Source organism: Manis pentadactyla, chromosome 3 (genome assembly GCF_030020395.1).
Source record: "Manis pentadactyla isolate mManPen7 chromosome 3, mManPen7.hap1, whole genome shotgun sequence".
Taxonomy (NCBI): Eukaryota; Metazoa; Chordata; class Mammalia; order Pholidota; family Manidae; genus Manis; species Manis pentadactyla.
In genome coordinates, this window is record NC_080021.1 from 9,323,219 (window position 1) to 9,349,646 (window position 26,428).

At 52.6% G+C, this 26,428-nt stretch overlaps 1 protein-coding gene across 5 annotated transcripts in view; it reads left to right on the forward strand.

The window, feature by feature from the left end:
- NDRG1 (N-myc downstream regulated 1) overlaps positions 1 to 26,428 on the forward strand; it is a 54,370-nt gene continuing 27,942 nt past the window's right edge. For 2 of the 5 annotated variants that reach the window (XM_036890478.2, XM_057497730.1), the window contains exons 1-3: positions 1 to 162; positions 12,631 to 12,711; positions 15,949 to 15,984. In XM_036890478.2, coding sequence (XP_036746373.2) covers positions 12,649 to 12,711; positions 15,949 to 15,984 — 99 coding nt within the window. In that variant the 5' untranslated portion in view covers positions 1 to 162; positions 12,631 to 12,648. Of the gene's footprint in view, positions 163 to 2,276; positions 2,399 to 12,630; positions 12,712 to 15,948; positions 15,985 to 26,428 lie in introns of all 5 variants that reach the window. The other 3 variants (XM_057497727.1, XM_057497729.1, XM_057497728.1) reach the window with 3 other exon arrangements.

The following is a 26,428-nucleotide window of genomic DNA, read 5'->3' on the forward strand; positions in this document are numbered from 1 at the left end:
GCCGGGGCGTCTATAAAGCCGCCCTCCTCCGGGCATAAACAAACCTCGCCTGGCTCCCGCTCTCCCCGCGGAGCGTGCTCCTGCCCTTGCTGCTCGCAGCCACCCCCGCCGGGCGCCGCCAGCCGAGCTCCGCTTCCTTTCGCCTTGCCCCCTCTATCTGAGGTAAGCCCGACGCCTTCTTCCTGCAGAGGGGTGGGCTGCCCGTGCGTGCGGCAGCAGCTCCTGGGCAGTCCTTTGTGGCCACCCGGAGCTGCAAATGCGTGGCGACCCCGTGGCGCGAGCACGAGGAGGGGCTATGGGGCAGGGGCACCGCTGGAGTGAGGGTTTTCGATTGGGGAAGAGCGGGGAGAAAGACGGGTCCCCGCTCACCTTTCTCGTGGCTGGGGAAGTGGGATCCTGGGGGTCGGAGAGCGGGTGCAGAGCCCACCTGGGAGCATCTTGATCGCCCAGAGCCCTCCCAGAGCCACAGCTGGAGTCGCGGGGCCGCAGCGCTCTGCCCGCGGGAGCAGGAGGGGGACTAGGAGTGTGCGTGTGTGCCTGTTGTGTGTGTGCGTGGTGGGGTGTCTGGGGAAGGAGGGGTTGAGCGCGCGTGTGTAGTAAAGGGGTTGGGTAGGGGTGAGCGGCGCTAGGTGAGGTTGGAGAAGGGACGTGGGTGTGTCTGGTTTCCTGACTGAGCCCAGAACCTGGACGCATCTGCGGGGCGGGTGCTCATGCCCCCTCAAAGCCGTGGTGGGGTGGGGTGGGGTGGGGTGTGTGTAGGAGGGGAGGGTCCGAGGTGTGTCCAAGCCCGTGTGACACGCGCGGAAGCGAGTGTCCGCGACGCCGCTGGGCAGGGTGCGTCCCCGAGGCGGGGGCCCCGGGTGGGCGCTGTGGCGGCGCGGAAGAGGTGGCCGGAGGGGTCGCGTGGGCTTCTGGCGGCCCTGCGCTGGCTAGTGCCGAGAGTGGCGTCATTTTCTCCTCCGCCCACCCTCCCCCGCTTCCCTTCTCTCCCCTGCCTCCCGCCCGCCCGCCTCCCCTGCCCTGCAGCGGGGAGAACAGCTGGAATTGCTCGGATGTTCCTGGGAGACCCGTTGCGGCCTCTGATTCAGCCTCGCTCAGGGCGTGTGGAATGTGGTGGGCTTGGGGGAAACGCTCTGTCACCGCCTCTGTCCAATTAGTGGCTGAAGCTGGGATTTAGTGGATTTTTTCCTTACCTCCACAACCCCTCCTCTCCTGTCTGTTGTCTCTGCTGTCAGATGTCCCTGTGGGTCCGAACACCCCTCTGTGTCTTGGAAAGGGGAGGTGCCTGGCAGCTGGTGGGGGATTATTGTGCCCAGTTATCTTATGCCCAAGACCGGACCCTTCTTCACAGATGTTCTGGGGACTTCAGTGTATTTGGTTTCCTTAAGTTACTAGGAAAGATTGAAGATTCAGAGTTCAGACAGGGGCCACACATGAGGCGTTAGTCTCCTCATATTGCCCATCAGCTATACTTTATCTTCTCCCAAGCCGCCTCAAAGAACAAAGTTATCTAAATACAAACTGTGTTCTTGTTGTGAAGGTGCAATTTCAGGGCAAACTTGCAGCCCCGCCTGGTCCTGTTGGAGATATTCTGGAGTCTTTACTGAGTTTCACAAATGAGAGTTGAAATAAGCAAGGTACAGAGTGTGCTAGCCCCAGCCCCTGCCTCCATGGGGCTCACCAGCTGGTGGGGAATGCAGGTACGGGCACAGACGGCAGTCCTGCAGGGATACGTGCTGGGGTGGCAAAGGGCTGAGGTCAGTGGGTCAGGGGAAGGTGGAGGGCATCAGAAAGTGATGGGAAACCTCCAAGGGGCGGTGCTCTGCTGTCAGATCGGAAACCTGACATGTCCCCTGGCCTGTGACTTCTTAGCTTTGTGGGCTCCTGCCTTCCCCTGGAGGGTGAGAAGGAAGGGTTGGCCTGCCTGGCCCTGTAACCCGGCACCTGGCACCTGGCCCAGGGCCTGGCACTTGGGAGGAGTTCACATACATTCACTGAATGAAGTGAATGGCTCATCCTGCCTCATTCCCCTATAATCAATCACCAGGGTCGAGTCCCAAGGAGGCAGTTGATCTCAAGGCGGCAGCTGACCACTGGGTGGTGGCCTTTGGCTTGGCTTTCCAGGGAGACTTGGAGCATCTTCTGGGATTGCCTGTCCTGAGGGAGTTCTCCTGGAGCCACCAGCAGAGAAAAGACTCCTAACCGTTGGTTTCATAATTTGGAATGGAACTGAAATCTCACACAAGTTTCTGGTTCAACTTCTCACCATTTTACAGATGGAAATTGAGGCTCAGAGACAGAGGATGACTTGCCGACGCAGAGCTAGAACTGTAACTCCGCACCCCAGGCCCCTCTGCTATCAGGGGCAAAAGTAAAGTAGATCTTCATTGAGTTTCTGGTGAGGAAACTTTCCTGACAGAATGTGGGTGGGTTTTTATTTCTCTATTTTAGCGTCAATCAGGTGTTCCTGAGAGATTCGCAGCATCAGTCCTGAGAGAAGGGGCTCTCGCCCCACTGAGTGGTGGTTGGCTGGATTCAGATGGCCACCTCCAGGCTGGACCACGGATCTGAGCAGAGCTGAGGGCCCCCAGGGCACACTGACACCTCCTGGCCTGAGCTCAGCTTAGCAAAGATGGGCAAGAAAGATTGCACTGTGTTTTTCTGGTGGCCTGAAGCTGTTCTTCCTTGGGACCCAACTCTAGAGAATCCCATCCAAGGCGTGACTCAAAGGCCCTGTGCCTCAGACAGGAAGCCAGGCTGATGACTCAGCATTTAAGATTCTAGCAGGGAGGGGGCCTGGCTCAGGCAGGGAAAGATAGGACCAGCTCTCTCTCCAGGTCAGCTGCTGTGTCCCCTCACACCCTTGCATGCGTGCGAGAGCTCTGCTTGGACTGTTTGGCCCCATTGAATGGGTGAGGAAACTGAGGCCGAGGGAGGGGCCTTGTCTGTAGCAACATGCCTGAAAGTGGGAGAGCCAGGCTTTAAAACCTTTGTTCTTTTTCATGACAGTATGCTGGGGTGACTGGAGAAAGGCTGGAATGAACAGCACAGCATTGTGATCAAGAGCTCTGTGCCTCAGTTTACCCTCCTATAAAATGGGAATAACAGACACTGCCTTACTGTAAATATTGAGTTAATCCATGTAAAGAGCTGAGAATAGTGCCCAGCACAAGGGAGTACCATGTAGGTGTCTGCTGTCAGTAAGTCCCACAAAGGACATTCTCAAGGCATTTCCTTGGCAATCAGTGTTGGGGACCTTTGTCCTGAACTTAGGCCAGTGGAAGTGTCTGCAAATGCTGGAGTCATGTTTTACTTCTCAAAGTTCTTCCAAGAAAGCTAAGCTTTGCAGGTTGCATAAAAATATAATGGGGGCCTTGTCTGAAATGCAGACTTCCAAATCTTTGATGGGCCAAGAATGACTGCATTGTTTCAGAGCTACCTGGGCTGGGTTGGGGGTAGGGCATACTGAAGGCACTGCGGGTTGAAGATGTCTGCTCCAGAATATAGAGGAGAGGGAAAGAAAAGGAGTGACCACATGACCACATATCCTATACCCCCTGGGCCAAGGTTTGGAGACATAGTGCTCAGTGAGTAGCTTTTATCTGGCTAATGTACCTTGTGATTTCAGCACATCACTGCATTTGGTTGAGGTAGGAGACATTTTATCATTTCTCAGTTCAGAAAACTGAGGCTTGGGCAGGTGACTTGCTTGTGCAGAATCAAGTGAGTGGGGTCCTGTACTTGGTGTGCCACCCTAGACCTTTCCCTGCAGCATTGCCCCTTAAGGCCACCCAGACCCTTCTGCAACTGATTGTGGAGCATGAACTGCTTTTCCTGGACGCAGTTTGGGCTGCCCATCAGGGAGATCCTGGGAGTCGGAGTGGCACGACAGAATGGGACAGATGACAGAATTCAGGTCCTAGAAGGGGTCTCCGGTTGACCTACATTTCGCTTCCCCACCTAACATTTACTGAAGGCCTGCCTGCCCTTGCCAGCCCTGGCTCCCACTTTAGGCTTTTTCAGTGCCCCTGGGGTACATGGTCCTCCAACTGCAGTGGTAGGAAATGAGGCAGTGAGCAGCCTGTAGCCGTGAATACCCCTGTGCAGGAGTTCAGCTCTCATTTCACAGTTTCGCCCTTACACTTGTGGAGCTTGCACCAGTGTACATTGTACACTCTGTGAAGCTCTGCTGAGAGGTGGGTGGGGACCAGGGCTCCATCCTGATTCCCCACCTCTACCCCTAGCCGCACACCCTCGGCTTTGAGAAGCTTCTGGGCAGCCCTCTGCATGTGAGTGTGGGAGGCATTCGCAAGAGCTGAGTAGTTCAGAGGTCATTCCCAGCTGGGAGCCCTCGCCTCCTCTTCCTCTCCTTTTCAGTCAATGAGCTCGCCTGCTTCCTCCAGAAGGCCCTCCTGGCTTTCCCTTCCAGACTGGCAGGCTGGGTTGGGTGCCCTCCGTGGCCACATGGCACACCCTCCTTGGATCATTCCAACTTTCTCTTCACTTGCCCTTCCTCTGGGCCCTTCCTAGGGGCCTCACACTTAGTAGGCACTCAGTTAATGTTGGTCAAAAGGAAGCCTCCATTTACTAAGGAAATAACTCGGACCATCTTGGGTAGGAAGGACTGGAAAGCCATCTGAAGGGCAAGAACAGCAAGAGCATTTCGGGGAAGGAACCTGTCAGCCTGGCAGTCATCCCATCTTGGGGACAAAGGGTTTTGTAGGAAGAGTCTGTTTCCACGTCCTGTGCTAACACTGCCTCTGTTTGTGGGCTCTCGACAAATAATCTCACAGGTCATCCAGTGCAGCTCATGCTTGTCCTGCAGATTCACAGAAAAATCCTTGAATCCCACCAGGGTCATCCTTTGGACTTCCAGTTACTACTCTTGTCTCCTCAGCTGGGCAGCCAAACCAGTTGCTCAGGCTGCCAGATCCCCACTGAGAACCTGCAGGTCCCGGGTGTGTGGCAGGGGTGTGGTGGGTGCTGTGGGGTTGCCAATCCCTCCCTCTTCCTGTTGCTGTGTCCAGACACTCTCCCTGGCCCTCTCGCTGGATCTGTGTCCTAGTTGAATGCAGAGATGTTCCACCGTAGCTCCAGCCCTGCACCCAGGAATGAATGCAGCTGGAGGCTGCCTTCGATGTAAGGATTGTTGTTTCATTCTCTCCGTATCAGATAACTGGTTGAATGCTGCCAAATCTTAGGCTCCATGCAAAGGACCAGGGGCCTCAAGGAATTCCTAGTCTGGTTGTCCCCTCCCCATGGCATTTGCACCATTTCATTGAGTTTGAGAGCTCTAACCTTGACTTCCCTTCTCTATACTGGGAGCTTTCTTGAAGGTCCAGTGAGTCCACCCATACTGTTTGTTAGGTTGATTACGTAAGGAAAACATTGAGAGGTAAGGCCACCAACTTCCTCCCTGGCCCCCGGAGCCTTGAGTTTCAAAAGGTCTAGAAAACATCAAGAGAACATCAAGTGCACTGCCTTGCAGCTTGACGTCAAAGCTCTTTGGCAAAGAATAGACAAAAGAACATATTCACAGTAAGGTGGAGATGGAAGATGTACCCCAAGGCCCCTTTCCTCGAGGTCAGTGCAGAAGTGGGACTGTTCTCTGGAGCCCGTTGGAGATTGTTGTGTCTGGGGAAGATGCAATGCCAAACAGCGGCAGCACACATTGATCCCCGTGCTCCCCTTTAAGTTCTGTTCTGTAAAGAGCCCAGTGTGCTGGAGAGAACAACACTTTCATGTAGCTGTGAAACCAGACATGTTTGGAGGGTACAAAATCTGGGCCAGTTGCTGATGATCTCAGTCGATGAAAACTTGTTAACAATCCCTCCTGGTCTCCTGCTTTGTCTGCTTCACTGAAGGACCCTAGGGGGCTGCTGTCCACCTGCCCCTCCCTCCACACCTGCACACATGGGAGGAGTGAACCTCGGCTTTGCGAATTCATACGGGCCTTTGCTTTAAAGCCTCAGGTTTCCATCTGGAAACTGGGATGATACCCACCTTCTTCCAGGGACTTCCTTGAGGAACACTTTGTCAAAGGGTTGAATTTGCCTTTTCAGGAAGATACTTTTGGGGAATGCTAAAAACAGAAGCCCCTCTGGGTATTGGGAAAGGAGGGAGAATCTGAAAGTCTAAGATGTGGACTTTGTCCAAAGTCTGGGCTACTCATGGTGGCTCAGTGGTGACTATGCAAGGTGGAGGGAGCAGCATGTGACTCGCCCAGCTGACCCACCATGGAAAGCCTCCCAGTCGCAGATAGCCCACCCTCAGAACACCCTGCCTGGACAAAGGGTGGGCACGTGGTCCGTGTGTGTATTTAGGGCAAGCAGACATCATGGTCAACTTCTCCCTTTAATGTCGCTTTAAACTGTGCCGGCCTGCAACTTGATGACTTGGGAGCACAGTTCTTAACCTGTCTGTGCCTCACTCTCCCTATGAAACGGTGGACCTGATGGTGCTTACTGCAGGGGTTGCTGTGAAGCACAGAGGACCCCGAGTTTGGAGGAGCAGTAAGCCCCATGGGAATCGCTCCTGTGGCTGTTGTAGTGGTGTGTCTGCTGAGGGTGCATCGCGGTCCACCTGTGGCTGCTCTTGCAGATGCAGGTGCATCTTGGAGTGTCTGGAACACATCCTCTGCCTTGTGGCAGTTCCAGAGGCCCAGGAGAACTCATGAAGGTGTGCAGGTGGGTCCTCTAGGTGGCTTGTTGGAGCAGTGCCGGAGCTGGAGGGGCACTCCCGGCCCTACAGACGGAGGAATCTGGGGTCGGGGGAAGAGGGCCATCAGGTGCCCTGCGCTGACCCAGCAGAGCTGAACGGGACAGTGCTCTGCTAGGACCACCAAGTGCACAGCCCTCTTGTCTTTGGGCAGCCCACTCCCACCTGGGCTCCCTTCTGTCCCGAGTTTGTTATGGTGCATGTGATGTCCCTAGATCACAAGCTGCATATTTTACATATGGGGATGAATGACTTGGACAAAGTCATGTGGCAAGAGATTGGCAGGGTTCCCGCGTGCTGACTCCTAAGCCAGTGTTCTGCTGCCGCACCAGGGCTTTTGAGATTCTCAGGCCCTGTGTGTCCCCGTGCTTCCTGTGACCGGTTCCCAATCCTCCCATGGCCCTGGACTGCCTGAGAGGTCTCTACCTGTCATCCTCTCCATCCCTGGCAAACCCCAATCTTGCCTCCCCCACCGAACCCATGAGGCCCAGCTAGTTGCTGATTGTCCCCTGGGTCTATTGAACCAGAAAGGTATTTACCCAGCCCTCCTCGGCCTTCATAACTCATTAACCAACCGGTGTTGCTAATGGAGAGGAGACCACGTGGTGGTGCACGGGGTCTGATTGCTGGAAACCCATACGTACTTGCTGAACATCTGTGTATCCCCATCCTCAGTGGGCCACTCAGGACTAACGGGGTATAAACATGGGCTGTGCCCTCGTGGATGTCCCTGGGTCTCCACAGCAGCCAGGGGAGGCGAATGCACTGGATCATAAGCAGCCACCCCCTTCTCCAGAGTTTCTCTTTCTGCTGTTTTGGGTACCACAGTCCACCATGATCTGGTCTGCTCCAGTCTGGAAGCAGACAGTCCTCCCTCTGAGTATGGTCAGAAGGTAAACAGTAGTCTAAAGCCACGTCATGATGCCTGTGTCATTCACCTCCCCTTGTCTCATTGTGCAGGCATTTTACTGTCTGACATCATCACAAAGGGACAAGTGCAGTACAATAAGGTATTTTAAGAGAGATACCACATTTACATAACTGTCATTGCGGTGTGTTGCTGCAGTTGTTCTTTTCTGTCATTGTTTGTCTTTTATTGTGCCTAATTCACAAGTTAAACTTCCATCACAGATATGTATGTATAGGGAAAACCTTGGTGTGCATAGGGTTCAGTACCAGAGGCTTGGAACGGATCCCCTGCTGACAAGGGGGTCCACTGTATTTGCCAGATTCTCTTGCTATTGTTTATTTTTAGTCCCACTGCTACTTGCTGGGAGCAGGAGTTGTTATGTCCACTTTATAGATAAGCAAACTAAGGCTGAGGCTGAAGTTGGGTGATTCGTTCAGGATCACAGAGCTAATACGTGGTAGTGCACAGGTCTGACCCCCACGTCTTTCCCCGAGCTCCTGGCTACCTTCCACTTCTCTGTCATTGATTTTTTTCTCAGTTCCTTCAGGGCTGAGGTGGGTGGGAATGCAGGAAGGAGTGATCCAAACCAGGCTGGCTGCTGATGTTGTGACCTGGAGCCCTGTCTTTGGTGTTGAGTGAGGTTAGCAGGAGACCTGTCCTGACCTGATTCTCTGTCTAGAGGGCTTCCATCTGTGCTTTTCAGGCACTCGGTTGGCGGGAACCCCAGTGTCCACCATCATGCAGGGTGGAGTGGGCGGGCTGAGCACCAGACCCCGGGGCTCCTGCCCACTGCCCTGTATGGCCTTGCCCTGTCACCCCCATCTCTAAGTGATTGCCTTGGCTCCTTTTGGTGTGACATTCTGCACTGGGACTTTCCAGGAGGTGGTGGAAAGGGGCAGCAACTGGCGACCAGCCCTCAGCTCAAATCCAGGGAGAGAACTTGCTGAGCTGAGCATGGCCTTGGGTCAGCTGAGGGGAGCGACCCCCAGGTGTGGACTCTGAGTGGTGCCTGTGGGGGTAGAGGTGGGGGCGCCAACCAGAGCGCCCCGAACCAGGTCACCTCCCTCCTAGCAAAGGAGATCTCAGTCGCTTACACAGTAGCAACTGCAGCTGGAGCTGTTCCTGAAATGAGCCTGTGGTCTTGGAGTTGTGAATTTGAAACGTACAGAAAAACCCTTGTGAGGAAGACTGGTGAAGAAGCAGTGAGCAGCAGACGCCTCTCATCCTGGCCTTTGCATGTGCAGATGGCCGTGCCCCCTCAGGATGGCCCTCCCAGCCCCTGTGGCCTTAGCCTTCTCCCCTGTAAATGACAGTGGTGGCAGAGGTGGTGATGTGTGTGTGTGCACACCCACGTGAGATCAAACTAGAATTGTATCTAACAGACGTTCTCTGGATTCATACCAGGAACTGCCCTAGATTAGTGGTTCCCACCCAAGGGTGATTTTGCCTGCTTGGGGCACATTTTTGGTTTGGTTCTCACAACTCGGGGTGGGGATGCTACCGGCACCTAGTGGACCACAGCAGGGGCGCTACCAAATGCCTACCATGCAGTGGCAGTCTCCACACAATAATGGGCCCCCCCAATGGGAGGAGCACCCAGGTGGGGAACCGAAGCCCTGGAAAGGAAGCTGTGGCCAGATCATGTCCACTCTGTCCTCCCGGAGAGCACAGCCTCATGGAGAGAAAGGACACTCATGACCAGGCCTGATGGGGGAGCGGGTGCAGCTGGACCCCAGGGGAGGCACCTGGCCCCACGAGACTGTGAACCCCACGGGGCAGGACTGAGTCTGTTTGTGGCGATGTCTCCAGTTGCCACATCGTCTCTCAGTGAGGACGTGTGGTAACCTAGTACAGGAAGCAACCTCTGAATAAATCTGTTTCAAACTGTGCTTCCTGGAACTTAGATGGTCTTTGGGGCAGGTTTTACGGTGCAGGGGTGCGTGGGGGTGGGTGCACAAGGTAGGAAGGGGGCGGATGAGGGACTGTGGTGAGGCGGGTGTCAGGCCCTTTACCCTGGCTTCATCCAAAGCACATCAGCTTTTTCTTTCTTTCTTCTTTTTTTTTCATATCTGTTTTTCTGTATTGAACTTCCTTATAAGACTTCCTTTAGACAAACAGCTTCTGAAACGTAAGTTTGCAAAGTCCTTTGGTTGAGGCAACAGAGACAGTGTAGGGCTGGCATGTCAGCAGAACTGGGCTGAGAGCAGCCAGCTGTCCTGCTCATAACAGGCTGGCCACTAGCATCTGAGTTGTAGGGGAGGGTTCGAGGTCTGGAGAGCACCCTCCGCACCCCAATATGGGCAGCCTTGGTGATTGTGTGGCAGTGACCTCGCTAGAAGTACTGGCTGAACCCTCCAGGCTAGATAACTAACAGCGGCAGGCTGCCCCAAGTGCAAGTCCCCTACCCCCACCCCCGCCAGGTGCAGACAGGACAGAAGCTTCCTCTGCTCTACGCAGTCTTCATGGGGACTTCAGAGTCCTGGGGTGTTTACTGGGTGCTTCTTGGTTTAGATCAGGGTATCTCACTGTTGACACCTGGGAGGAGATATTTTAATTAATTCAATTCAATTAATTTAGTTAATATTTTTAAATTTCACGAATTAATTGAAATATAGTTGCGGGGAATGTCCTGTGCACTGCGATGTTTAGGAGCATCCCTGGCCTCCACCCAGTAGACGCCTGTGGCATCTCTGGGTCAGGACAATCAAAAATGTCTCTAGAGGCTGGCAGATGTCCTCTGGGGGTCAGAATCACCAGTCATTTAGACAGAGTGGTCACTCTCAGTGGCCTTGCCTCTGAGGCTCCCTGTGGCCCCAAGCCACAAGGGCCTGGACACCATCAGCCCCCCTCCAACTGCGAACAGCAGCAATTCTGAATACTTGACATGTAAGGAAGCCTTCGCTAGTCTCCAAACCACTGACTCAGATGGTCTGCGGAGCTGAGCTTTGGGAAGGAAAAGAATGGGTGGGGTACAGAGTTTCACCAGGAGCATGTTTAGGAAATCATGAAGGCTGGGCTTTGAATTCTCTTGCATTCTCTTCTCATTCTGAGAATGAGGCTGATGTTCTAATGGGGTCAAAACATCTGGAAGCCAAGGGGAGACTCATACGTAGACATGTTTTCAGGGCATTTCACTCTTGTGGTTTAGTGATTATTTAAGAGTGAATTTAAATACAAGCATTATTAATTAAACTGCATAAAACCTGTTCATGGATTCAGCAAGCAAGCAAAGGTCCGACTTTGTACCTGGTATAACGCTAGGAACACAGGTAGGGAAGGGACCGAGATAAGCTGCCTATACAGGTGGGGCTGAAGGAGGCCTGCCAGGGCCCACCCGGGGGATAGTGGGAGACCCTGAGGCCACCCCCGGGTTCTGAAGCTGCCCCTGTGAAATGTGAGGTCCTGACACTCTCAGCATGAAGGGAACTTGGGCATCTGGAAGGCTCTCTAGCCTGTGTAGGCGAGGTGTCCCACGGGCTTCGGTCTTGGGACCATAAACACGCTGAATTAGCAAAGCTGATAGACCTCGGCTTTTTATGCCTCCTGCCTCCGAGCTGGCAGATGCCCAGGAATGCTCACAAATATAAAACTGACTTTGTTTTCAGAATGTTCTCGAGTGTAGACTCCAAAGGCTGCATAAAGGCATTCTTGTGGGGCTGGCTCTATCTACTGGGAAAAATCGTGGTGGGGTCCTAGACCAGAGCATCCCAGGGGATCTGCCCACAGAATGCCACATGTTAGCCTTGGGGGTGGGGGGTGCCAGGCGGCCTGGCAGTGTTGCCCCGACCTCTGAGAGGTGTTTCACAAAGAAGATTCTTTTGGGTTCTGGGAGCTGGTCTGCAGAGGAGCCCTTTGGCCATTACACTGGGGGCCCTTGGGCAGCTTGGGGCCAGGCTCCCACTCTGGAAGGTAGTGACACGAGGGCCTTGGTCAGCTTGCATTTCACCAAGCTTCCTGATTCAGAGGGTCAGGGTGTGAACTGGGGGGTCCTTGGGCTCCTCCTCTGTCACCTACCCCTTCTGCCTGTCCCCCCTGCCTCTGCTGGCAGCCCTGACCCCTCACTCTGGGTTATTTGTGGCTCATCCTGGGATTGGTGGGCACTTGATTCTTCTAGCTTGATCCTGATCAATAAGAATAAATGCTTCTGTACCTCCTGCTTGCAGATTAAGCTCCCCAAAGTATGCTCAGGACATGTCACTGCTCAGGCTTTGCTTGAGCAAGCCGTCATCCCAAACTCTGTGCCTGTCTAGCTCTGTTGCCCTCACCTCCTGGTCCTCCTGCCGCTGCCCATGTCAGAACCAGGCAGGACCTCCTGTGACTCACTCAGACTGACCTCCAGACCCCTTCACCCTCCCCAGGTCAGCCCTCCTGCTCCCCCAGGCCCGCTCTCCCACCCCCTTTGGCTCACGGCTAGCTTTTTCATTCCAAATCCTACTGAGCGCTGAATCCTGTTGGACTGTTGTCTTGAGGTCTTGACCTGCTCCCTGCTCTCTTCCCCTTGGCATGTCTAGAAAACTCTACACAGAGGTGGACCTGGGGGGTTCTGTGCAGCCACTTCTCTGCTGGGGCTGGTTTGAGGATGAAGGAAGCTTGTGCCATGCCTGTACATGGTGGGTCTCCTGTGGCCTTATTTCCCCTTTTAGTTGTCAGCCTGGGGCTGTCTGACTTTGGCATCAGCTATGTGGGTTTCCTTCTAAAATGCAGCAAGAAACATCCTGGGCATGGTGGGTGAGCCTGGCCTGAATGTGAGGACTTGGTTTTGAATGTCGATCCATCCATTTCACTGGACAGATTATGTCCATGAGCCTCAGTTTTCCATCCCACTGCAAGAGTGGGAAGGGGTGGCAGGTAAGAGGGACCTGACCTTGTGAGCTGCAATGTGCAGTGCAGGAGGTAAGAATTGCTAGGCAGAGGGAAGCTCATTCCCTGGCCTCGGATTTGCTTCCTTCTGGAAACATCTATCAGAAGGAAGTGCTGACCTCCTGGCCTTTGTCCCTTCGCAGGCAGCTGACAGCAGGGACATGTCTCGGGAGCTGCAGGACGTGGACCTTGCAGAGGTGAAGCCTTTGGTGGAGAAAGGAGAGGTGAGTGGAGATACTCCTTCCTGCGCCCCATCCCTTGCATGCTCATATGTGGGTATACTTGTGTGCACAGTATGAACACACATGCATTCCCACCCATGTGTGCACACATGCACACACACATGCACACACACATACACATGTCCACTGCTTCCTTGTTTCCATAGGCCACCTTGTCCAGGAATGCCAGGGGAATAAGAGGTTCCAATTCAAGTCCCAGCTTGGCCACAAGTGTTCTGGCACTGTGGGCTGGACCCCTGTCTGCCTCTCTGGGCTCTTCTGCCCATACCTCACTGATCTCATTTGTAAAGTAAGGGCTTCAAACCAGAGTTTCTCTAAGCACCCCTATGTCAGATATCCTGCGGTTCCAGAACATGCAACATGAAGCCCAGGTGACCATAGCTCTGCCTATCCCTTAGCTTAGAGATTTTTAAGGCCTCCTAATCTGAGACCAGACTGCCCTGTGTACAACCTGGCTGTGATACTGGGCAGCTTCGTGTCCACTGGCAAATCCTTCAACCTCTTCATGCTCCAGTTCCCCAACTTTAAAATAGTGGCACAGGACTTACATCATGGGGCCAGGGGGGGCTGGAGCAGGTTAATTCATATGAAGCAGTTAGAACCTCCCTCGTCTGGCATTGGGGAGATAAGCAATGCACATAAGCTCTTGTTTTTGCAATTATTATCTTCTTCTTGGTCAAACTTCTCATGTCAGTGAGGCCTCTATTACAGACAGAAGCCCCTGCCTCACAGCTTGGGCTGACATGATCCTTACGGTTGTTTTGACAATGGGTCTGAGAAGCCTTTGCATTTGCACAGTTAACATTGTACTTTTGAACTGTGTTCACATCCCAGTTCTCACTGGGCCCCATAACTGCCTCTGCTGATATACCTTCTTAGAAATGGACAGCTCAGGCTCAAAAGTGAAGTTACTCTAAGGTCGACTGAAAATAATAATTCGTGTGTGTAAACCAAGCCCTGCGTGCCCGTCTCTGGGTCGTCCGTATTTCTTGGGTCATCCTGTGCTAACCAAACCGATAGGCCGTAGTTGGTGAGATACTAGGTTCTGCAATTGTTTGCATTTTACAGAAGAGGAAGCTGAGTCTCAGGAAGGTTAATTTGTCCTCAGTCACATAGTTATAAAATAAGGGGCTTCGAGCCAAACCCAGGCCAGCCGCCGTTGGTGGATGGACTAGTCACTTAATTCTGTGATGGCTTTGCCTGTGGCTGCTCTGTTTTGGGTCCATTGCTTCATGGACCTTTCACTAGGAATGGGTGAGGGAGCCCTCTATACCCATTTTGCGGCTACAGAAACTGGTCTCTGATGGGAAGGGACTTGGCCACGTTCGTTCAGATAGGTGGTGCAAGCAGATCAGAGGGAAGCCGGGCCTGGGGAAGCTGCCGAATGCTCGTTACCATTCTATACAGGGCGTCTGCGAATGTTCTCTGTAAAGGGCTAAGTAGCAAACATCTTAGGCTTCGTGGGCCATATAGTCTGTTGCAGCTCCTTAGCCTGCCAGTTAATGGCATGAAGTCAGCCACAGACAATATGTAAGCAAGTAGGCTTGTTGTGTTCCAACAAAACTTTACTTATAAAAATAGGTGGAGGCCCATGTTTGCTGACCCACACTCCAACCCCATTTCCTCTTCCCTCTGGGTCTATGACACAGTTACAAAACAGTGAGCAAACAAAGAAAATAACCCTAGGTGATACAAGCCCATATCAACATATTTTTGTCTCCCACATTTAAAAAGCCATATGAAATAGTATAGCACCCTTTGCTTTATTCATTTAACAACATAGCTTGGAGACCTTTCCAACATCAGTCCAAGAGCACTAGCTTTTCTCTTTGCAGCTTCAGAGAATCCCACCAAGATTTTTTGATTAGTGCCCCTATGTGGACATGGGGTTTTCCAACCTTTCACCATAGTAGCACTCAGGGTATTTGTGTGCTGTGGACCCTGCATGCACTTTATGTCATAAATGTGTAGGTGCAGCTCTAGATAAATTCTCCGAAGTAGCCTTGCCGGGTCCGAGGGTAAATGCGTTTTTAAACACAGTATTTATATATTTCAGGCAGCCTACTAGTGTTGTTAGAAAAATTAATTTCTGAAACAAACATCTAGGAGATGATTAGCTCCAGGCTACATGTCAACATGTCAGTCTATGTCTTAGTGGATATTTATCTTCGCTTTGAACGTTTAGATGGGAGTAAACCTTTCAATTCCTTAGATTGCCTTAGCGAAGTGGTTTTAATTAGACTTGCGGTGGGAAAGTTCTTCCTGATATCTGTCCTCCATCTGGACGGCCACTACTCCTGGTGACATTTTGAAGGTTGGGGTTGCAGAGGGTGGTTTTTCTACTTCCTCTTACCAACATACACACGCAATAGGTGTCAGCCACCTTTGCTTCCACCTAAATTTACCAGACTCCCTGATGTGCAGGAAGCTGTGAAGCTGTTTTAATCTCCAGCAGCAGGGAATCTGTTATAATCTCATCTTCCAGCCCCTGGCTGTCCCGGCGGGGCTTCTCTCTACTTCCTTCACCTCTTGCATTTTGCTCTGCTGATCTGTCTTCTTTCCTGGTTGGTGATGGGTCTGGCTGGGGCTTAGTTTTCATAGGATTTAAAGCGTGCCAGCAATGTCTCTTGGAAACGCCGGCCAAGTGCCTCGTCTGAGCTACACTTTCACTGCTCCCCGGGGAACAAGGATCCTTTTCCTGTCTTCCTGGGCCTGTCTCGCCATTGACAGCTCTGGTGAAAGTTAGAATTTGGGTGAAAAACTCAATTGTTGGTTTGAGAGAAAGGCTTAGAGGTTTCTGCTCTTTTCTTCCACCTATAAGAGAATGGACTTTAATTCAGATGACTGAGAGCCGTGGAAAAAAGTTTAAGGACAGTGATATGGTCAGGTTTGAGTCTTGGAAGGGTAACCCATGGGTGGAGTCCGGGAGACCAGTCAATAGGCAGTTATATTCCTTTGTTTCTCAAGTCTGTGGTCAGCTTAGACCTTCAGATTTTCTTCACCAAGGTTGTAGTCAAAGGAATCCAGCTAATGTGTCCGCTTTTCTACTGGACTCCTATTCTTTGAGATGAAAAGTCTCTCTTTGTAAGGAATGAAAGAGACTCCACAGAGGAGGGAAGGCATATAGAGACTCAGACTTGGAGAGGCCTGTATGTTCCAGCGTTATTTCTCTGCAGGAGGACACTGACAAAACTGACCACCCCTCTTGTCTCTCCACAGACAATCACTGGCCTCCTGCAAGAGTTTGACGTTCAGGCAAGTAGAGGTTGTGGTTTCCCTTCCCCTTCCCTCCTCTGCCTTCTCTTTTTCCTTCGTCCTCCCACTGAGTTGAAATAGATCATTGTTAGACGCCGGGGGCCAGGGGAAAGAAGGAAGTGGCCTCAGCTATAGTTCCCCACACCCAGCTCCTTCTCCCGGGATAGAAGCCCAGCTGTGTTCTGGCCAAGGAAGCAGGAGCCTGTCGCTGCCTGAAGAAGCAGTGTGGACACAGCCCGCTCAGCCCTGCAGAGCTGGTAGAGCGTGGGGTGTGCAGGGGAGCGCCGAGTCACTGGGTGGGCTTGGGATCCCGCTGCGGGAGGAACAGAAGCAAAGCCTTGATGTTCTTGGCTCTGCTTGGGAGAACGAGCCCAGCCTTCTCTGGTTCACTGGGTGCGCCCCTGCTCCGGGCTGGCGTGAGGGTGAGGGTGCCCCTGGGGCTTTGTCTAAGAAGAGCTTTCAGGATGTCAGGCTGGCCTCTCTTGGCTGAGGGGTGGGGCGGGGCCTGAGGAACTGCAAGTCCTGGGCTGTAACCTGCAGCTTGCGTGGGCCCCACACGGCGGGGGGACGCTGGTGGGATGTTTCCCAATCAGGGTTGGGACAATAACATATCCTGTCTACTAACTCCATCATGAGGCCTTTTTTTTTTTTAAATTTATGGTGAAATACATGTAACATAAAGCATGTTTAAGCTAAGCATATGGTTTGGTGGCATTACGTTTGTTCACACGGTGGCGCAACCGTCTCCACCATCCATCTGCAGGTCTCTTCATCCCCCCAGACTGAAACTCTGCTCCCAGTAAATACTAACTCCCCATGCCTCCCTCTTCCCAGCCCCTGTCAGCCTCCACGTTACGTCTGTCCCTATGAATTTGCACTGTGTACCCCGTATAAGTGGAATCATATAGCATTCGTCCTTTTGTGACTGGCTCATTTTGCTTATTAGCATAATGCCCTCAAGGTTCATCCATTCTACAGCATGTGGCAGAATTCCCTTCTCTTCTAAGGCTGAATAATATCCCATTGTGTGTAGTCCACGCTGTGTTTATCCATTCATCTGTTGATGGACACTTGGGCTGCTTCTACCTTAAGGCTATTGTAACTAATGCTGCTGTGAACATGGCTGTGCAAGTATCTTTTGGGGACCCTGCTTTCAATCCCTTGGATACATACCCAGCAACGGAGTTCTTGGATCATGTGATTATTATAGACTTTTAAAATCTTGGTAATTGATTTGAAGAAACCTAGAAAGCATAGTTTATCTGGTCCCCGTGAAGAGAATTCCTCACTTTTGTGTCACTCCCGATCATTTGCAAAGCTGTTGTGCATTCCCATCCCAGGGCACTGGTATTTGGTAGAGCACAGAACAGGACCTCTGGCCCCACGGCTGGGCCCAGGCTGACTTGAGGTTGCTCAGCATGGGGTGACAAGGGTGCTGCACTCTCAGGACTTCAGCAAAGTGGAGACCCGAAGACCACAAAGGGCAGCCTCGGAGAGGCTGGGGGAGGCAGGATAAATCCAACAACATCGTGTTCCAACCTGGACTGAATCCCAGAGCTGTCCTGTGAGGTGGGAACATTTTCCCCCCTTGATTGTCATCCCTTTGTTCTTTAACAAATGCCTGCTTTGTGTCTGGCATTGTCTGAGGTGCTGGGGATACAGTGGTGAGTGTAATAGGCAGTGATCCTGGTTTCAGGAACTTAAATTGTAAATTAATAGCTCAGCACTACTGAGCACTGAATACGTGCCAGGCATGGTTCTGAGTGCATTGCACGTTTTATATATCTAATGCTCATACCGACCACTGTTCCCATTTTACAGATGGTGAACCCAAAACACTGAGAGGTTAAGTAATTTGCCTGAAGTTTTAGGGCTGGAAAGGGAGTAGGTTGGGGTTTGACCTCAGGGGGTGTGTTTCCAGAGTGTATGTTTGAAGCCACCGCTGCTGACTCCCTAGAAGGAGGAAGAAACAAACATAAACAATTAAGCAAATGTGACAGTTGCAGCTACTCTGGCAGCTTTGAAGACAATAGCACAGGCTGATGAGATGGGCACTATCTTAGGTTGAGGGGACAGCACAGGCTGTTGGAGCAGATGACATCGAACTGAGACCTGAGTGACAGGTGGAGCCAGTCACATGACCAGGAGAGGCTTAGGGACTGGTCCTTCCATGCACAGGGGGCCGAACGTGCAGAGGACCCCTCTGGCGGGGATTCTGAGCCTGCCAAGCGGGGAATGAGTTGTTCTTCGGTAAGCTGCTAAAAGGCTCCATCTTAACGATGAATCACAACATTTGCGCTCTAAGTGCTGAGTGACACTCCGTCAAGGTTGTTTCCAAACAGAGAGCTTCTATAAAACTATATTAATTTGAATTTGGCTCCTAGATCTAGTTGACTCATGATACTTAGGAAGATTTCCTCCAGACTTCAGGAGTCTCCAAAATTGTGGGGGTGGGTCACTGTGGGATTTTCTTCAGAACATGTAGTCAGTGTGCTGGTGTGTTCCCTGGGTCCCAGCGAGGTTCTGCTCACAGGGCCGGGAGCAGAGGATGACGGAGCCTGGTCAAGGGTGGCTGCAGGGTACACCAGCCCAGGGACTGGGCAGCACACCCGGACCTCTGCGTTCACATGGGGTCTCCAGCAAAATGACAATCTCCTGCCTGCTGTGGACTTCAGTGCCCTCCTCCATTGAGCCAGGCCAGAGGTCAGGGCGTCCCCACACTCTCTTGCTGTGTCTTTTGGGACTTGTACCATCATCCCTACTTGACAGATGAAGAATCTGAGGCTTTCCCATGTCCGGCAGCTGTCAAGGGACCCCACTGAACCCAGTTCTGTCAGACACTGGCCATGTCTCTCAACCGTCATGTGTTATTGCAGTGCTAAACCTGGAAGGGCCAGTAGGGTCCTTATGGATGAGATTCCAGTTCACCTTTGTAATTTCTTTAAAAAAAAAAATACCTGACCAGACAAATAATCTGAACAATACGTTGGTGGGCTATTGGTTAGCCCGTTGAGGGTGAGCAGAGGTAGGATCAAGAGCCGCGTGCCCTAATGGCAAACTGCTGTCATCTATGCATTTAGGTGTTCACTGCTGCTCATTGAAATGCAGCCCCCTCTGGGCATTTTAAGGACTGGGACTCAAATTTAAGGAATCCAAGCTGCCTTATTGTGTGTGTCCAAAAGCAGCCAGAATTATTTCTTGAAAAAGATTTACTGCTTCAGCATTTTGACTAATTCAAGCCGACTCGCTCTTCCTTTCCCAAAGTAGTCAATTTTGTTTTTGGGTGAGGGGGGACATTAATCACAACATAAGCTGTAGCCCAGAGGTCAGCTGGGGGGGGCCTGCTGCTTGAGTTGCTGGGCAGCCCGTCCCAGGAGACATCCCAGCTGCCAGCGCAGATGACACCGTGACCTTCTCTCCCTGGCTGATAGCACCTCAGGGTGGGCAGTTTGTTTTGGCTTGGGTGATGTTTTAGGGCAAATCAATTGGTGCCTGAGCATGTGAGTTTCTGTCAGCTGCTTTCAAGGCCCTGCTTCATCCAGCTTCCTGGAGAGGCTCTGGAACCCTCAGAGCACAGAGCTGGGTAGGCTGCTGGCCTGCGGTGCTGAGGCTGTGGGGAGGATGCCATTTGATCTGACTTTGCAGAGAAGGTGGTTCTGGCATCAGGATCTAGAAAGTTGTGTTTGCAAATTTGATGAGTCAGATAGGTGGAAGTATTTTGGGTTCTGACTTATTTTCTTTGGCTAGAATTCTAGACCCCAAGACTATCAGAACTGGCAGATGATTTATGATCCAGCCCTACCCCTTCTGCTTTTTGTTGAAGGCCATTTAGGAGAGGGAAGAGGGGGGAAGGAGCAAGTGAGTATTTTCATCTTCCTTCATTATCCCAGGGCTTCCTTGCCAAAATGAGAAACCAGTTTGGAGATGTTAAAGAAACTTACCAAAACTTATCAAAGGGCGCTATTGAGAGAGCCCTGAATTTCAGCCCATTGTGCTCTTAGATATGTAATAGTCATGGGAGTTGAACTAGCTGCCCTCTCAACACTAATAACTATGCCAAGAAACTTCCCTGCATCATCTCATTTAATCCTCACAACAGCCCTTTAGGAGAAATGCTATTGCCCATCCTCATTTTATAGTTAAAGAAATGAAGCCCAGAGAAAACTTAAGGGATTTACCCAGTGTCACCCAGTGATAGGATAGATGACAAAGCCTGAGGTAGTCACCACGACTGGAGAGAAAGTCTGTATGACGAGCTGGGGAGGGGCGGGGGCATCAGAGTTGAGTCCATTGCCCATCACTCCTTGTGCTCGGGCCAGACCCGGTCTTCCTTCGGCCCCAGATCGCCTCTCCTGCTGCATTTGCTGTTTCTAATTCCTTCCACCTGGATCTTTATAGTTAATCAGATAGTTTGATTTGACTTGGTTTCCATGGGAATCTGTGTCTGGTTGTTCACCAGAGCTTATAGGCAATGAGCTGATGTTATCCACAGGACTTCTGGGTGTTGAGAAAACTGGGGCAAGGTGGGTGGTGGGAAGGGTCTCCTGAGGTCTGGCTCCCTCACAAGAGCCCCCAGTCTGGCAGAGTTGGGGTGGGGGTGCATCTGATCACTATTGTGGGGGCTGACTTTTCTCATCTCTTGGAAGCAGATAGGCTCACAGGGAAAGTGGAACTGGTGACCTTTTACAGTTTCTTTCTACATAACTGCTTCTTGTTTTCATGCCCCCCTGACTGAAGGTGGGCAGAACTCAGAGGCTTGGAAATCTTCATCCCACCATTTTCCATCCTCTCCCTCCCACCAGCCCCACTCCCCCGAGAAGCCACTGAGACTTAGCTCACACCCCAAGTGACAGATGGCTGGAGTGCTCATCTGGGTCAGCGCCAAATGAGGCTGTGCCTCTTCACGCTCCTCTGTGGGTTCCCAAGGAATGTGCTCCTGGCAGGGCGGGAGGGGAGCTCCTCGTCCACCCAGCACCCGTGGTCTGTCCAGCCCAGGCTGTCAGGCCGACCTAGTGTGGACACCCATCTCCCAGTGTCGCAGAGTCGCAGAACGAGGGCACGGGGCAGAAACAGGCTCAGGTCAGCTCTGTTTTTGCTAACTGTGTGTCCTTGGCCAGTTGCCCGACATGCTGAGGGCTTAGTTTTCTAATCTTTAAAAATGGGGTCGGGTGGGGAAGGTAACATTGTCCCTAGGGTACCTTGAGCATGAAATAAACAGAGCATGGGACTCGAAGCAGAGGCTCCATTCCCCCCGCCCTGCTCCACGGGTAGCTGCCGCGCTGCTCTCTCTCTTCCTCTAATCCAAGGAGGGCCTTCTTCCTGCTGCTTTCTTTCCTGGAGATACGTGGCCATCAGTGTGGGTTCCAGCTTCACACTGTATTCCCAGGCTGACACCCCACCCACTGCAACCCTTTTCCTGAATCTGTAACTTCTCTTTTTCACAATGTGATGGCAGCATTACGAACCCAGGGAAACGGAGGGAGTAGCCACAGGTCCAGCTTGACCTCCCTGCAACCTCATCTGCTAGATGTCCCAGCATCCCCCCTGCAGAGGGGCTGGGATGGGAATCAGGAGGCCCAGGGACCAACCCTGAACCTTAGCTCCACCACCTGCAGGAGTGAGCCCTTGGGGGCTGGGCTTCAGCCCCAGAGGCTGGCCTTTTCCATCTGTGAGACGGCTGTCCTGATAGCACAGGCTTTATGGTACTTGCTCAGTAAACAAATGGCTGCCCTTACGTGTGGATATACTCCTCCCATCATCCTTCAGTCTGATGTGCTCCTTAATTAACGGGAAGGATTAAATCAGTGGCACAGCCATGCCGGCCTTGCCCCACCCGCCCCACTGTGGGTACAGCCTAGGGAGCAGGAAGATGGGGAGGCATGTGTTACTTACAAAAAGGTGGGGGGGGGACAAGCCCCTGGCATTTTCTCTTGGGCCTCTGCTCTCATGATTTGCCTGTTGTCTCAACAAGCCTTGGCTTAATTACTGCTGTGTCTCACTAGCAAAAATCAGCCCTCTTTGCCTGTTGCCTTGGGTGGTCCCCTCCATCAGCGCACTTTGACCGAGGCTTGCAAGACTGGGGAGGGGCAGCCCAGCGCCCCAGCTGACCTAGAGCCTGGGTAAGCGGTGTGTCATCCTCTTAGAGTCCAGAGTGCTCAGTGTACTCCAGGGCCTTCTGGTCAGGGGAGCTTATGGAGGGAGGCACAGCAGCTGGTCTGAGGAGCTCCCCGGGATCAGCCTGCCGGGTAACTTAAGCCACTGGGACTGGTGCTTGTGGCTTCGCACTAGCCATCTCTGGGACAGACGCCTGTAACAACCGGCGTGGGGGAGACACTGTGACTTGCAAAACACCTTCCAGTCCCTGCCACGGTTGTAGTCTTGGGAGCAGCTCCATGAGCACATGGGCTTGTTGTTGACCTCAGTTTACCGCTGAGGGAAGGCATTCCCAGAGAAGCATGGTAACTTGGCCTAGGGCACATGGTGAGTGTCTCATAGGATTAGTATCGCTCAACAAACTGCCCTAAACAGGGAAATCTTTTCTGTTCTAGATGATCTAGAAGGCCTAGTAATCAGGCTGTGAATGTCACCCAGTTTTCCACTCTGTTTTCCTGAGCACATACTTTTTGTACTCAGCCTCCTAAGGTGGCTGCTGAACCCCCATGCATCTTGCCCATGTTCCAGGGAGGAAGCAGATGGAAGGGTGAAAGGAAAATGCCAGAAGGCCAAGTTTGACTTTTTAAAGACTCTAAACTCCAGCAAGTTCTGCTGAGATCTCACTGGCAGGAAATAATGGCCCACTTTTTGTTGAACCATCCTTTACTGCAAGAGAGATTGGAAAGGGAACATTTTTATCAGGCACACTGCGGAGAATCCTTTCATAAAGGAGAGAACAAGAGTTTGGGAGGCCAAACAACATAGTCTGCCATGGTTTATAAAGCTCCAGAGCCCAGACTGGCAGCAAAAAGAGTAAGTATTTAAGGAATACTTAGTGGTAGGTGCTGTTTTCACTCCCAGCCACTTACAAGCAGTGAGACAGTCGGGAGAGATGCCATTTTACCCTTACCAGCTTGCAGGAGTTGTAGACTGAACCTAGGGATCGGTGGCAGGCTGGGGAGGTGGCTGGGAGCAGTACTTGTCCTTGGGGGAGGTGCTATGAAGAAGAAAACAAGGGCCTGCCTGGTGTGTACAGTGGGTTGCAAGAAGGGCCTCCCCAGTGAAGCAGTGTTTGTGCCAAGGCCTGTTCATGTCTGATACACCTGCCAGACCTGCCGCAGGTTGGGGACGGGTGCATGTTTGGGGGAGAATGGGAGGACAAGTGTTATTTCTGTATTTTTCATGCCACTCACACTGCATCCCAGAATGGGCTGTGGATTGCTGGTCCTGGGAGATGCTGAGAAGAGAAAAAGCTAGCTACAGTCACATCCGTGGGAGACCTGACTTACCATGTCCCTCTTCAGAGAGGCATGGTGCCCATTACATAGTAAAAGTTTCCTTCCGTCACGTACCACCTGGCACAGAGTGTAGAACAGACACTAAAGAGCATAGGTTTGGGACATGGACCAGCTCTTGGGCTGTGACAGCTGTGTGGCGTGGGCAATTACTCACCCCCTCTGGGCCTCTGTCTCCTCATCTGTACCATACGGACAGTTGTTACCCGGTAGGTTGTTTGTGTGGATGAGGTTGTAAACTGCTCTGGGCATGGCCTGAAGTCGGACTTGATGGCTGATTATGGCCACTATCCTGCCGTCCCATCTGCAGTTTGAGGGAGTAGCTTTCTAGATTCTTCCAGAGGAGGCTAGAGCAAAACCTGTGGGTTGACCTCTCTTGTGTGGCCCTGGCTGGATCAGACCCTGTGGGCAGGGATTTTTGAGACCTGGCGTGGAATGTGGAAGAGCTGAGGTGGGAGTCTGGTTGGGGGAGGAGGCCTGGCCAGAGGGGGGCCCTCGGTGCGCTCCAAGACGGGGGGGCTGTCCCCGTCAGGCCAGAGGACATGAAGTATGCCACACAGTCAGCTCCTTGGTGCCCTCTGTTTGGGAGACTGGGGTGGGGATGCAGGCCAGGTTCCTCCCACAGGACACTGGGTGGTGACTCATCCTCACAGGGATGGGACCGAATGTTCCCCTGGGACTGAAGAGCACAAAGGCTGGTATTTGTGAGTGTTTTGACTCTTTCCTCCAGTCTCAGGCAGTCCTCTTGGTTTTGGCCGGTGGAGAGAGAGCACGAGGGCTGGCTTGGAACCGTGTGTGTGTGTGTGCACATGCATGTGCACGTGCATGAATGTGTGACATGTGTGTGTATGTATGCATTTGTGTGCATGGGTGCTTGTGTGACTTACGGAATGGGACTTAGGCACCGGGAAGACCATGCTTGCCTTTCCTCCTCCCGCCTGTGTGGGCTGGTGGGTTCAGAGCTCAGGGGGGTGCTGGTGGGGACCGACTCCTGCATGATGGCCAGGAGGACCAGGCCCTAACCCTGGCTCCGCCACTGTAAGCCATGTGCCCTCGGGGAAGCCTCCTTGGCTCCTTCGGCTGGGTAGTGGGTTGACAATCTTGCCCATGGCTGTGGGTGTCCGGCACCCTGCCTCACTTGAGGCGGGCTCTTAGCGAATCTTATCAATTACCTCTTTTAGGTGTAGGAAACAGCTCCATACCTGCACACCTTCACTATGTCACTTGCACTTTTTGAGAGGCTCATGCAGTCCTAGGGATTTCACTCCAATCCTGGGAGATTGCACTCCAGTCCTGGGAGATTTGACACCCATGCTGGGAGATTTCACTCCAGTCCTGGGAGATTTGACACCCATGCTGGGAGATTTCACTCCAATCTTGGGAGATTTCACTCTAATCTTGGGAGATTTCATGCCAATCCTGGAAGATTTCACTCCAATCTTGGGAGCTTTACAGGGTGGGGGGAACTTGCTGAGAATCTCAGCTAATTAAGGGGTGGAGTGGAGCCTGAATCCAAAGTAGGTCAGTGGACTTTCTAGAGAAGTTATGTTTGCTGTGATCATGCAAGTCTTGGGTCTTCACCCAGCGAGTTCTCAGCACCTTCTGTGTGCCCGGCAGTGTGCTCAGGCAGCTGTGCCAGGGTCTGAGGCCATAACAGTAAATGGGCAGAGGCAGCCCCTGTCTTCATGGACTGATCTGCTTCCAAGGGTATATAATTTTAAGGCCTCCAAAGAGATAAGGACACATCCATCACCCATCCCTGCCCTTGGTGCCAGCCTGTGCTGGGTGGCTCATATCTGCCACCAAGGTGGTGTCCAAGCACCACATTAAAATCCCCTACTACTCTGTATGAAGAATCCCCCTGCCTCCGGCCCTGTGTTCCAGACCACAGGGGCATCTCCTCTGCCGAGCTGGCTCGCTCCTGTCTCACAAGTGGGGACCCAGGGGCTCAGGGAGTTGGGGAAGGGCAGAGCTTGAATTTGAATGAACCCTGATGTCCCCAGGCTGGTGGGGACACTGCCTGGCCTGGCTTATTTTTAGAGGACGCCATGTGGGTCAGCTGGGGAGACAATAGAGAATGTGGCCCGCACAATGGCCCACTGTTCTCCCAGAGGCCTCAGGGCCAGGACTGGGCCCACCAGATGATCTGTGGCCCCCACCCGGGGCCTGGCTGCTGCTTCCCTGCCTGTGGATTTTTCCAGTGCCGGTCTAGGTCCCAGGGCTATTCCCACTGCACAGCAGGAGTGCGGTGTTGGGTAGTGAGCGGAAGAGAAAGGGCCAGGAGATGGGCCACATCTGTGCTCAGGGGACTCACTTTGTTGCCGTGACAGGCGGGTGGCTCAGGAGGACCCCTGTGCTGGGGGTGGGCCCAGCCACTAACAGGGAGCAGGGGGTTCTCTGTGCCATGGCCTGTTTATTCCCCTCCTTGTCACCTTTTGCATCCACACTCCCCAAGGGGCTCTGTTATGCTCTCTGTTTCACAGAGGCACGATGGCAGTCGGGGCGACGTACCCCTTGGTTTCCTAACTTCAGCCTTGCTAGTTTAGGGGTCTTCAGAGTGGGGTCTGGAAGCCCCGTGTCTCTGTGCCTGGGGTGGGGAAGGAGCAGTAAAAATGGCAGATTTTGCACTTTCCTGCTCTGGAGGTAGAGCCTAAGAATTCTGAGCCAAGTTCCTCAGATTCACAACCATCGACTTCAAAGGATGAGGGCCTACCCTGGCCACCCTCCACTGCGCTCCGGCCCCCTGGTGGGTTAGAGCCTCATTCTCACTGTCCCCGGGTGCCTCGTGTGTCTCAGGCAAGCTCTTGGTGCCTTTTGCCACAGTCCTGGGGCCCACTCCACTCCCTGCCACCAGTTTGTGAGTTCTTATCTACTCATCTCTGTATACACCGCACCCTGGGACTGAGGCATATATAGGTGCTTAATAAATGTTTATTGGATAAAATTGGGCTGGCTTAAGTTTCATAAGAAAGAAGTTAGCTGAGGTGAGATTTGAT